Source organism: Ophidiomyces ophidiicola (genome assembly GCF_022830035.1).
Source record: "Ophidiomyces ophidiicola strain CBS 122913 chromosome Unknown scaffold_31, whole genome shotgun sequence".
NCBI lineage: Eukaryota > Fungi > Ascomycota > Eurotiomycetes > Onygenales > Onygenaceae > Ophidiomyces > Ophidiomyces ophidiicola.
In genome coordinates this window covers 145,408-158,612 of record NW_026054671.1, presented here as the reverse complement: position 1 = coordinate 158,612, position 13,205 = coordinate 145,408, and the positions used below count along the sequence as shown (strand labels likewise).

The following is a 13,205-nucleotide window of genomic DNA, read 5'->3' as shown; positions in this document are numbered from 1 at the left end:
TCTGTGCACGGCCTGATCCCTTTGAACACCTTCCTGCCCTCCCTCGCCCTATACACTGGTGCCTGAACTCCATTATGCAGATCTTCGTCAAGACCCTGACTGGCAAGACCATCACCCTTGAGGTCGAGTCCAGCGATACCATTGATAATGTTAAGACTAAGATCCAAGACAAGGAGGGCATCCCTCCAGACCAACAACGCTTGATTTTCGCTGGTAAACAGCTTGAAGATGGCCGCACCCTCTCCGACTACAACATCCAGAAGGAGAGTACCCTCCACTTGGTCCTCCGCCTCCGTGGCGGTATGCAAATCTGTAAGTTTGTCGCCTTGATGGGAATATCACCACAGTGTGCTAACACGTTTGGCTCTCAGTTGTCAAGACTCTTACTGGCAAGACTATTACCCTTGAGGTCGAGTCTTCTGATACCATCGACAATGTGAAAACCAAGATCCAGGACAAAGAAGGCATCCCCCCCGACCAGCAACGATTGATCTTCGCTGGTAAACAACTCGAGGATGGTCGCACCCTCTCGGATTACAACATTCAGAAGGAGTCCACTCTCCACCTTGTCCTTCGTCTTCGCGGTGGTATGCAAATTTTCGTAAAAACCTTAACCGGAAAAACAATCACATTAGAAGTTGAGTCTTCTGATACGATCGACAACGTCAAAACAAAGATTCAAGATAAAGAAGGTATCCCACCAGACCAGCAACGCCTAATCTTCGCCGGTAAACAACTCGAGGACGGCCGCACACTGTCTGATTACAACATCCAAAAAGAGTCTACCCTCCACCTTGTTTTGCGGTTGCGCGGTGGTATGCAGATTTTTGTCAAAACACTTACCGGCAAGACCATCACATTAGAAGTTGAATCTTCGGACACGATTGACAATGTCAAGACAAAAATTCAGGATAAGGAAGGTATTCCACCCGACCAACAGCGCCTCATCTTTGCCGGCAAGCAACTTGAAGATGGCCGTACGCTTTCAGACTACAATATCCAGAAAGAGAGCACTCTGCACTTGGTTTTGAGATTGCGTGGAGGAAACTAGGCATCTGTATATATGGTGTCGAATGATTGGCTCCTCACTTTTTATGTGGTGCATTGGTTGGTACGGCGTTTGTGAATACAGCTTTTACGGTGTATAATTCTGCATTCATGTGGCTGTGATGACTTTCTCTTATGACAATACTACCTAACTCAGGTTACGGTCGATAATACCCATCCTTATTTATCAAATCAAGATACATATCTGCCTAACACCCAGTACCATCAAATAATTACGTCTATGATCAGCACCTTGTTGTCTTGCTTTGTGCAGTCATTTTTATTTCCTATGCCAGAACTATAACTTTTCTGAGTTGTAAGATCAACAATAATGTTGGAAGACCCGTAGACTGTATAGATCGTATGACGAAGATGACAAAAACTCTTGAAATTAGTTGAATAGCAAGTAAGGGAAATATTACTTGTAGGTAACTACCCTGTACTTCGTACTTTAATTTGATCATTGTGAAGGTTGAAAGCAATGGAATCAAACCAAAAGGAACTGACTAGTCTACTTTTGGTTAATTAGCTAGTCAGCTGATTGACGGAACAATATTTATCCGAAATTCCGATTGGTCTGACCCATATCACATGACTGGAAGTCTGGGCCCTAACGGGTAAGGGCTATCGTCAATGAATGAAGAAACTCAATATCAACAAACCTCGAGGTTCCTCTCGCACCCTCTAGGCTGGTTGATAGCTTTCAAGGAGCGGGATGATGTGATGACCTGGCGATATGCCCTCCTACTTCTACAAGATTTGCCTTGAAGTCCTACAAAACGCCTCAGACAGCAGCTGCACCAGCTCAGCCACTACTGACACAATATATAATTCGCTACGGCCGTTTTCCAAACAGCTGAGGTTTGGACACTCAAACCTGATAAATCATTCATCTCTTTCAAACATTAATTACAGCTCTGCAACGAGCGAATTTGGCTTTACAAAAGATTCACAGTATTCCCCTTCCGTTAGTACTAAGGGCTTGCCAGCTCCTTACTCTACCGTACACTCAACGAACCCTACCAGCGATAGGCGCGCCGATAATATATCCATTGGCGGCATCGATATGGTTCCAAAGCCAAACGAATGCGACTTGAATGCTCCGGAAGCTCGTGGTGGTGCTGATAACAATCAAATAGCAAAAGGTATTGGCTCAAGTGCCATTGGGGGCCTGGCTACAAAGGGGAGATATGTTTCTCTCGATCAAAAGGCATCAGGTAGCGTATGGGGCATCATTCATCTCTTTCGTGAAGGCGATCCTACTCCAGGTCTTTCTCGAAATGATGACGACGATCCATACTTCCTGAAGGGCTCTTCTGTTGCGCGAAACACAAAATCATCAGCTTCAAAGAATCCCAGATACTCAGAAAAAGGAGCGGATGGCAAAGGGCCTGGTTTGCCTCTTTCTCTGGAGGACTGTACTACTCTGTGCATTCTGGCTGTCCCTTCATATATGTATCCTTCGGACTTCATAGGCTGGGTTGGCCAGGAAACGCAGAATGAAGTCAGCCATTTTCGTATGATCCGAACTGAGAGACGGAACCGTTATATGGTTTTAATGAAGTTTCGGAATGGTCGAAAGGCCGTCGAGTGGCAAAAAGAATGGACTGGGAAGGTGTTCAATAGCACAGAGGTGAATCTATTTGAAATGTCCTTGTATTTTCTACAGTCGTTACCAAATAAAATTCACTATGGAACACAGCTGATATCCAGTTTTGCTATAGCCTGAAACATGTCATGCGGTATTCGTGAAGGATGTCGAAATTCTGACACCACAAACCTCACCAGATACGAAGTTTCCAGACACTAATAATGATCCATTTATTTCGCAAGCACAATCCAGCGCTGCTGCTGTAGCTCCGTTGTCATCTAAGCCGTTAGCTCCTCCTACGCCCTCACTTATTGAACTACCGACGTGTCCTGTTTGTCTGGAACGTATGGATGAAACTAGCGGGCTCCTCACTATAATATGCCAGCACGTCTTTCATTGCACTTGCTTACAGAAATGGAAAGGAAGTGGGTGTCCTGTATGTCGTTACACACAGGAAGATCTTGGGAAACGTGCTTCCACCTTCGGTTTTGATGAGGATCCGGCGGAGTGTTCTGTATGTCATTCTGAGGAGAATCTTTGGATATGTTTGGTATGCGGTAATATTGGATGCGGCCGATATGATGGCGCGCACGCGTTTGCACACTTTGAGGAAACGGAACATTCGTTTGTAATGGACCTATCATCACAGCGAGTCTGGGATTATATTGGGGATGGATATGTCCACCGAATCATTCAAAACAAGTCCGATGGAAAGCTTCTGGAGCTGCCGGCAGCTGACCACAGTGCTCTAGATCCACCAGATTGGGACGATGCCATCCCGCGAGAAAAGTGGGAGAACATGAGCCTGGAATACACACACCTTCTTACAAGCCAATTGGAAAGCCAGCGTACTTATTTTGAAGAAAAGGTTGAGCGGGCTGCAGATAAAGCGGCCCAAGCCAGTGCTGCCGCCTTGTCAGCACAAGAAACGGCAGAGAATATAGCTAAACAGTTCAAGGCATTGCAATCTGATCATGAGACACTTCTAAAAGAGACAATGCCTGCTCTTGAAAAAGACAAAGATCGGGCAGAAAGACGGGCAGAGAAATTTGAGTTGCTATCGCGCAAACTAGAAAAAGAGTACCGCGAAGAAAAAACCATCAACAGTAGCTTGATGGAGCGCGTGGGATATCTGACTAGTGAAGTCGACAAGCTGAAAACCGCTAATGAAGATTTGAGTGAGCAAAATCGAGACCTCACGTTTTTCATCAGCGGGTCTCAAAGGCTAAAAGATCAAGGCGAAGACGTGGTTGAAGGCACCGTCACTGTTCCAGAACCCTCAAAGACTGGAAAGAAAAAGAAAGGAAAAGGCAAGAAATGATTTGGGAAAAGATCGACTGCCAACAGGTTAATTAATTCATTATGGTAAAAACATCATATACAATTTACCAGTTTTTCGAGAATCCGGCGCGTTTTACGAGTTGAAATACCTTGATAGTGGGGTTTTGGGGAAAGGGGCTGGAGGTGTGGGTTGGCATTTCCTCAACGCCTAGGCGGTCTAGCAAAAGGGTCAATGCTAACGATAGGTCTTTATAAAATGGTTGGCTACCCAAGCATACCGCGCAGCCTTTGGCAAAACTTATTTATCCTAACCAATGAACAACTCCTATCATGCATGCATACGTGAGGTAAAGCGGAGGCGCCTGCAATGGGGCACGTGAGCTACTTCCGTCGTGGAGAGTTTGATGTCAATATTGTGAGCAAGCGATGAACTCAGATCGAAGTCTCGAACAGTCTACCCAATACAATACGGCCAGGTACGATTCCGATCGTAGTCTGATTTCGCAGTGCAGAACGAAACCATCCAATCCCGTCCTTGGAAACTCTTAAACAAGCTTCAAGGCGTGCGGCAGGTCTCCCGAACGCGGATGGCGTATCGGGTTGGGCGGAGAGGAGCGGACGCACCGGGTCACGGTCACCCCCACAGGCAGAAAAATCCACGGCAGGGGAAAATTTTCTCTTATTTGCAGCCACTTAATCTAGCACATGTTGCAGTCTCTCGTATACACCTACATAGAAACGTCTCTGTACACAAAAGAGTCGGGCCTTAGGCTACATCTCTGCCGTACAAGATGCCGGTTCCCGGGAGGAGGAACGAATGGGGGTGAAGACCAGACGAGACAAACCTGTTGCTTCTTTACTATTGGGCGGCAGCTCGAACAATGTATATAGTCTCTTAGACACTTTCATGAGTTGTAAGTCGATCCTTTCCTTTTCCGCCGAGCGCCCAGGCATTGAGCTTCTCTCTTTCGCCCGCAGAGAAGGTCGAGCCCAGTCCGTTTTTGCCAATGCTTTCCGCTCAAAAGTTATTTCAAATTTCCCGACGATAAGAGCGGCGGCGGTGGCTGGCCATGTTTCGAATGTTGTGCATGCACGAACAAGGCACGTGGGCGGAAGCGTTTCCGATATCGCGTGTCAAGCCCTTACTTTGCTGAGGACTGCTCGCTTCGTCAGCTCACGCGGAGAGGCCGTGAGTGCCATCCTGCTTCAGTAGTTGGTTGCTCCGCACAAAGTCCGCTCAGCTCCGGGGCGTGAAGGCGGCTCCGGAGGCGAGCTGCAACAGCGTCCCTCGAGCCTCCGCGATTGCCTGACTCGCGTCGAGGCCGCCGCCAACGGGAAGCCGCCAAGGCTGCCCTCCACGCAGCTTGGCGCTCGGCGGCCACTAAGGGCGGTCACGCCAAGAGCTCCGCCGCGTGGCGAGACACTGAGTGACGTCATTAGCGCTGTGATTGGTCAGTTTTGCTAATCGATCTGGTGGGGCGTTGCGGGAAAGTAGCCAATAGGGACTGAGTGGCCCGGAGGAGGTGGGGGGCCAAGATGGTGGAAAGCACGATGGATGGGTGCTGTCTCAGGAAGACCGAGTGGCCTGATAGGGCCTGTTAGGGGTCATCTGGGGCTGCTTGATCATATCTCAGTCAAAGCATGTGGTAGCATAAACCTCCAACACAATGGAAGAACAGGTTTGGGCCAGGTTTATTAAGGAGGGAACTCGTTTACTTTGGTGGCGCCCAAGGTTTCCTAGGGCCAAGCCTGGCATATGAACCCGCTGTGGTCCGTACCCTCCAACAGCTCGCTGGGTGGAATGAGCTTTGCCAAATAATGGAAGAAGCTTCTTGGCCAGCCTTGGGTCGCAGGAACTTAAAAACCTTTGGGCTCGGAAGCTATATATACCCGGATTCCCGCTCCGCCTGTGCAAGGTGTAGTTCCTAGAAACAGTCGCGTTCCCGCTAACGGTTCTTTTTTTCTGCACGAGAACTCACGGAGCAATAACCGGCGCCTATCCAGCCCGGAACAGCGGAGACAGATCATTGGTATTGCGAAGCTCCGATTCGGATTCTTCGATCACAGGTCGTGGCGAGTTCTCTCGTCGCCCTTTCGAAACCCGGCTCCCTCACTTTGTATTCAACACCACGCGAATGGGTTTATTAACCCTCTATCCCTTTGACCAGCAAAAATTAGACCACCCCTTTCCTCTCTTTGGACCGTCCTTCCCTTCCGCCTCCTCGTCATACGGGTAAGAAAGTGCAGACGAACAGTCAGATTTGTACTTTCCCCTTCCACTACCCTCCGAAAGCGTCGTTTATATAATTCGAGGATTCTGCGAAGCTTCATAACAGTGTAACAGCTGCGTGATGCATTCCTCCGGCAAAAATGGCTCGCCGGTTCAGGAGTACGAGCGACATCCGTTTCTGCTCTCTATCGATAATCTCGTTCCATTCCTGCAAACAGACCTGGAAACTGGTCTGACGGGCGATGCAAGAATAAAAGAACTTCAAGAAAAATATGGCCCAAATCGTTTGCTCAGTGAAGGCGGAGTTAAATGGTATACCTTGCTTGGCAAGCAAGTATCGAATGCAATGGTATTGGTAAGTTGTACATCTCTTCAGTACCCGCACATGTTGTTCCAAACCCTCAAACATATTATTTTCGCGACTGGTCCTACCAGTGCTTTCGCGTAGTACAGTAGTAGGCCAAGGTTTGTCTGAGGTGATGGTGGTTGTCGAAAAAACAAATTCTGTCCAATAAGAATATGCATGTTTTTTCTTTTGTTTCTCGTTCCTTTTGCTCTCAGAATATATCACTGCAAATCATCACTGGCATTATTACTCTATCATAGATCCGTTGATATGGCAGTTAGTAACCATTTCTGGGGGATAGGTACTAGTTCTTGCCATGGCTCTCGCCTATGGCGTCCAAGACTATGTCGAGGGAGGCGTTATCACGGCCGTCATTGTCGCAAACGTGCTCATCGGCTTCTATCAAGAATTCCAGGCCGAAAAGAAGATGGACTCACTTCGTTCTCTATCTTCCCCGTCTGCCACTGTGATCAGAAGTGGGCATGAAGTTACCGTTCCTTCTGGCGAAGTTGTCCCCGGTGATATTGTTCAAGTGAAAACTGGGGACACGGTGCCTGCTGATCTTCGCCTTTTCGAGGTGATGAACCTGGAATGTGATGAGAAAATCTTGACTGGAGAAGCCGTTCCAGTTGCAAAGGATGAAGAGTTTGCCACTGATGGAGATGAACTCGCCATTGGGGTGGGCGATCGACTAAATATGGCCTACTCATCTTCAACCGTCACCAAAGGCAGAGGACGTGGGATCGTGGTCTTTACAGGAATGCACACCGAAATTGGCAAGATTGCCCAATCCATGCAGGGTAAGCGCCGCAAACCCGGCCGCTCTATGTCCCGCAAGAAGTATGGCACTTTTCAACCTGTAAAAGGCGGCGCTCTGCGTGTTTGGGACCGGATTGGAAAATTCCTTGGATTGACTGAAGGTACTCCGTTGCAAATCAAACTGAGCAAGCTGGCATACTCGCTCTTCGGATGTGCCATCTTACTTGCCATCATCGTATTCGGCGTCAACAAATTCAATGTAACAAACGAGGTTGCAATTTATGCCATCTCCACAGGTAAATATCCCAAGATAACAATCTCAGCCTCTTTGATATAATAGCTAACTGTCTAGGCATTGCTATCATCCCCGAATCTTTGATTGCTGTACTCACCATTACCATGGTTGTCGGCATGACACAAATGCGAAAGCGTCGAGTTGTGGTGCGGCAGCTTAGCGCTCTGGAAGCCTTAGGAGGAGTGACAAATATCTGCTCCGACAAAACTGGAACTCTTACTCAAGGACAAATGGTCACACGAAAAGCATGGATTCCGGGTGTCGGTTTGTACACGCTGCATAAATCCAACGACGCCAATAACCCGACACGCGGCATAATTAGTCTCGGCCCTGCACCAGCATCCAAGCAGGAAGCTGAAGAAGAGCGTGAGCGCAAGCGAACCGAACAGGACCAACTTCGTAGTGCAGCGGGATTAAAATTCGATGTACCTCCTGAAAAGGAGGAGCGGGATAAGCGAAAGCAAGACGAACTACGGAACGAGAAAAATTCCTCTAACGATGAAGATGAGGATGACCAACCCGGAAGCGTACCTGATGTTGTTCCAGAGCTAGAGGCATTTCTAGAGTCAGCAGCATTGTGCAATCTGGCTAAACTTCGTCTTGATAATGAATCTAATCAGTGGCAGACTATGGGTGATCCCACAGAAATTGCATTGCAAGTCTTTGCCCACAGGTTTGATTTTGGAAAGCCAGTTTTGGAGAAGGAAAAGGGCTGGAAGCAGCTGTCTGAATACCCATTTGACAGCAGTGTAAAGCGCATGTCCGTTATTTATCGATGCCAGGAATCTCCCGAGACTGTTATTTTTACAAAAGGAGCTGTCGAGAGGATTTTGGATCTCTGTACATCTGTTGGACTTGGAGAGCACCAGGCCCCAATGGATGCCTCCACAAAGGCAAAAGTACTTGACCAGATGGGCTTTCTTGCAGAACAGGGATTGCGAGTGTTGGCTATCGCACGAAAGCCAGGACCAAAGGCGTTCGATCATCATATGGAGCTTCCGCGAGAGGAGGTTGAAAAAGACCTAACGCTTCTTGGCCTTGCTGGTTTATACGATCCGCCCAGGTTGGAAACTAAGGATGCTGTGAAAGGTAATTTTGAAATATCCCTTTACGCTATCATCAAAGGCTAACTTTCAACAGAATGTACCATGGCTGGCATTCGAGTCCACATGCTTACAGGTGACCATCCTTCTACAGCGACTGCAATCGCAAAAGAAGTTGGGATTATTCCCCGAAATACAGCTACTCTCTCTGCTGAAGAAGCCGCATCACTTGTCAAAACCGCTGCTGAGTTTGATGGAATGACTGATGAAGAAATCGACGCTCTTCCATCTCTTCCATTGGTAATAGCTAGATGTGCACCGGACACAAAAACAAGGATGATTGCTGCCCTTCATCGCCGAAAGCGATACTGCGCCATGACTGGTGATGGAGTCAATGATGCACCATCCCTTCAAGCTGCTGATGTCGGCATTGCCATGGGCATGGGTGGTTCAGACGTTGCCAAATCCGCTTCTGATATCGTGCTGACCGATGATAACTTTGCGAGTATTGTGAACGCCATTGAAGAAGGCCGCCGAATGTTTGAAAATATCCAGAAATTTATCCTTCATCTCTTGACCTCAAATGTTGGTGAGGTGGTTCTTCTTATCGTTGGCCTTGGATTCAAAGATAACACGGATGTCTCCATTTTCCCGCTTTCACCTCTTCAAATTTTGTGGATCAATATGTTGACATCGTCTTTTCCGGCTTTTGGTCTTGGTCGTGAGAAAGCGGATGCCGCTGTGATGCACAGACCTCCACACGATACCAAGAAAGGTGTGTTTACATGGCAGATAATTGCTGATATGATGGTATACGGATTGATCATGGGGTCGTGTACTCTCCTTACCTTCGTCATTATTATTTATGGTGTTGGTGATGGCGCGGCGTCCTTGGGTATCGATTGCAATCGCACATCAAGCGATGCTTGCACAACCGTATATCGAGCGCGTGCAGCAGTTTTTGCAGAGCTCACATGGCTTATCCTTATCTCCGCCTGGGAATTTAAGCATTTCCGAAACAGCATGTTTAACCTTAACCCATTCCGCGACCATAGTGATGACCGTGTTCCCTCATTCCCCTTCTTCCGTGATGTCTGGGAGAATCAGTTCCTGTTCTGGGCCGTCGTCATCGGTGCCCTCTCTGTTTTCCCCGCCGTATATATCCCCGGCCTTAACACGAAAGTCTTTAAGCATCAGGGCATCACCTGGGAATGGGGTCTGGCGTTTGGATCTGTTTTTGTCTTCATTCTTGGCGTTGAGGCCTGGAAGATGATCAAACGGAAGACAGGCTGGTTCGCATCGGGCGAGGACTATGGAGGCGTGGCAGCAACCGGCTTCAGACGACGCTGGCCAAGCCACGAATTGGGCCTGAGACAAGGATTCTTCACATTCGCAAAGACCTTGACTAGAGGAAGCGAAAAGAGCGTTGGTGTAGGTCTGACGAGCTCCAGGTCGAGTGTCAGTGGGAGGGAAATGAGCAGAGGAATTGCCGAAAACTCCAGATCAAAGGAACGAGTCTAAAGTTTATCATCATGGCGACTTCGGACGTGTGTTGTTAGCTCTGATAATTTGACTTTGAAGAGAGTGTGGGGTTGAAGCATAACGGGCTGTAGATGGCGGCCAATGGACCTGAATAATTTGATATCTCTATTTGCATTTGTCTGGTAAAATACTAGCTGTTGAATATACAAGCCTACTGTTTACAGTGAGCTTGACTTTATAGACGTCCAGCTTCCGAGCTTAGTCAGCATAGTTACCTGTCCGGCCACCAGCCCACATTGATACACGTGCAGATGTCCGTAAATATATTCGAATGCGAGCGGCAAATAAGGAGCAAATGGCAGTTCAAAAATGATTTGAGCCTTGTTCCTCTTTTGAGCTTAATTGTCGCTAGAAATCTACGGGTTGTACGTATGCATGAACGTGTTTATCTTAAAAAGAGCAGTTAAGGGTAGGTAGGGAATATATTGTAAGTTGCAAGCTCAAGATTATCCCTTTATAGAAGGCCTCTCCCAACAAGTCGCATACTCCCCGCACTTCAACACGTCTGCCCGTCGTCGACGCAGAATTTTCAAGGGCCCAAATCTCGTCGCTTTTATGAAAGGAACAAGCTCCGGATACGGAGGTACGGAAGCTGGGTATTTTGCTTCTGAATGGTGCTTGATGGACCGAGTCGTCCTCCGAGCTGCAGCCCAGTCTGCCAGGAAGCTCCGATACGCCGCAATGCATTTTCCTTCTTCTAAGGGAACAATTAAATCCCATTCTTTCATATCTTCGACTTTCTGTACTTCTTGTTCATCAAAAGGAACTTCTCTAAAATGATCGTCTTTGGTAAAAGTTTCGTAGACAGTGAATATGAGGCCATCAATGTCATTGCGCCTCTCTTCTTGATCCTCCGCTCCAATCAAACATGATCTGTCGAAATCAAAAATTTTCAAACCTTTGGTAGTAGGCTCGAATAGTATGTTTCGAGGGGCTATATCTTGATGCATAACTCCAAACCCAAGGTTTAGATCGTCAATTGCATCTGTAAGCTGTTTAAGCCAAGAGAAGTAGAAAGGGCGATCACAGGGGCCTTCACGGTGGTTTTCCCGGTAGTCTTCAAGGGTACCGCCTGGGATATACTGCAAGGTAAAACCAAGTATCTTTTTAGATACATCGTCAAGAACCACGCGACGGAATGTGACAAATGATTCGTGGTCACGGAGCGCTTTGAGAGTGTGTAGCTCCCTCCATATGTATTCGACCCGTTGTTGATAGATTGTGTATTTGAAAGCAACAATCTCACTGTTCCCATCACAACCTTTGTATTCCACAAGGTCTGTACACAGATGAAGTCTCTCTCTCTCAGTGAGCTGTGACCTGTATGCAATCTCCTGGTCGGTCAGAGGCCCTGGGTAATCTGGATACCTGAGCTCCCATGTTGGATCCTCAGTAGAGACCCCAATCAGCTCTCCATTAGCAGACACCTCTAAGGTATGTATGTCAGCACCAACTGCATCTGCATGCTGTTCAACAACCTTAATTGCATCTTCTTCATCAGGGAGGGCTTCAGCAGGGCCAGTTACCTGGAACCATCGCCGTAGTTCCCAATCGATCACTGCCCATTTATGAGGGCCTCCTGGCGTTAGGGCACCCTCGGGGCTGTAGAAGCGCCAGGACGGGGGAATCATCTCGAGTATTGCCGAGAAGCATAAGACAGCTGTTTCAGTTTGGATTAGCTGGCGCTGCAAAGACAAATAACTTGCAGGTCACATTCAATCGACTTCTCGTTCCAAACTGTCAAACGCAACTCAGGCGGGACAATGAAGCTTCATTGATGCAAGTTGTGAAGCAATGGATGTTGAGATGCAGCTTTTGATGAAGGCGCTAACTAATGCAGCATATTGCCTTCATGTCATTGGCTGCCGCTCAACACGCCTGGCGTTGTGGCTGACAATCCCGGCCCAAAGCCTCTGGTGAGGGGCTCTTTGGCCTGGAATTACCAGGGGACTAAATTCTCCAAAGCTGCAGTCTGTCCACTTATGTATGCACCCAAGCTTGCCCTGGCCCTCAAAGACGCATCTCATATTCGGTGCAGTTATGCTGTTGGTGGCGGGCATTGGATATGGATGCACCGGGACTAAATCTCTTTGATACGCCTCCTATGCATGATTGCTGTTGGTGTAAAAATCAAGCAGGCGGTAGAGCACAACCATATGTATGTCGGCACCTCGCCGCAGGAGAGATGTATATCGCATGAAAGATTATTCCTTGATACTAATTTTGGCAAATAAAAATTCATTTTCGCCCTCTGTTATTTATAAAAAGGACGTACGCCTCTTGCCTAACCTCAGGACCTTAGTGCATTCACAGCTAATTTTTTTCAATTCTTCCTATACGTCTCACTCACTAATAGCTAACCCACCGACGATGGCCCGTTCGAGTGAAATTCCGAGGATCAGCCCCAAGTTCATTCCCTATGCAATGAAGTTTCAACTCCTTAGACAACCTGATAGCCATTGCAAGTGCGGTTGGTACATATTTAACTCCTCCGTATGCGGCCACAAGTTCCGAAGAGTCTCATACAAGTGCGGGAGAAAGACTGGAATTACGGGGAGAAAACGATTCTGCGAGGTTCCCGCATTTCTGACCACTGTGGCCGTTGCTCAAATCGACCTTCCATGTCCGGACTGCTGAATCGGGGGTGACGAGAGGTACGTAAGTTGTGGCGTTGGGTGATCTCGAGTGGGAACTAATTGGGTTAGTACAGCCTGCTTGGTTCGCTTATACGTCCAGAAACATCCCCGCTTTGGAGCGCCATTAAGGAGATCACTTTAGTTTGGATAGCTGGATCAGCATGCGTAGCAATGTCTGTAGGAGTACGGGGTATGGTGTCTATAGTCTAGAGCTCTGATTGGCCACAGCTATGTTTGCTTGTTTTGCTCAGCGTACCTAGCGTTTGCAGTGTTTGCCTTGTTTTTATAGATACTCCATCCCATCCAGTTCTGACGGATGAAGCAAAAGCGTCGCCAGCCTAACAGCTGTAGCCCACCCACCGGCGTAGCTTCGAACATCATGTATGCGCTACGTGCTCCTGCTCACCCTCCTCATCTATTCTCCCACCACTAACA

At 47.8% G+C, this 13,205-nt stretch overlaps 3 protein-coding genes across 3 annotated transcripts; 2 read left to right on the top strand and 1 right to left on the bottom strand.

Annotated features, from left to right (window-relative positions):
- Positions 1-1,783: 1,783 nt before the first annotated feature.
- Positions 1,784-3,959, top strand: LOZ57_005738 (uncharacterized protein; the record flags this gene model as incomplete). The annotated part of the gene is made up of 2 exons (XM_049254765.1): positions 1,784-2,680; positions 2,772-3,959. 2 exons carry the CDS (start codon positions 1,784-1,786, stop codon positions 3,957-3,959), a joined length of 2,085 nt encoding a protein of 694 aa, XP_049106282.1.
- Positions 3,960-6,811: 2,852 nt separating this feature from the next.
- cta3 (potassium/sodium eff) lies at positions 6,812-10,113 on the top strand (the record flags this gene model as incomplete). The annotated part of the gene is made up of 3 exons (XM_049254764.1): positions 6,812-7,550; positions 7,607-8,638; positions 8,690-10,113. The coding sequence occupies 3 exons, from the start codon at positions 6,812-6,814 to the stop codon at positions 10,111-10,113; spliced, it is 3,195 nt and encodes a 1,064-aa protein (XP_049106281.1).
- Positions 10,114-10,580: 467 nt separating this feature from the next.
- On the bottom strand, positions 10,581-11,765 carry LOZ57_005736 (uncharacterized protein; the record flags this gene model as incomplete). Its single annotated transcript, XM_049254763.1, has 1 exon — positions 10,581-11,765. The coding sequence occupies one exon, from the start codon at positions 11,763-11,765 to the stop codon at positions 10,581-10,583; it is 1,185 nt and encodes a 394-aa protein (XP_049106280.1).
- Between the last annotated feature and the right edge of the window lie 1,440 nt (positions 11,766-13,205).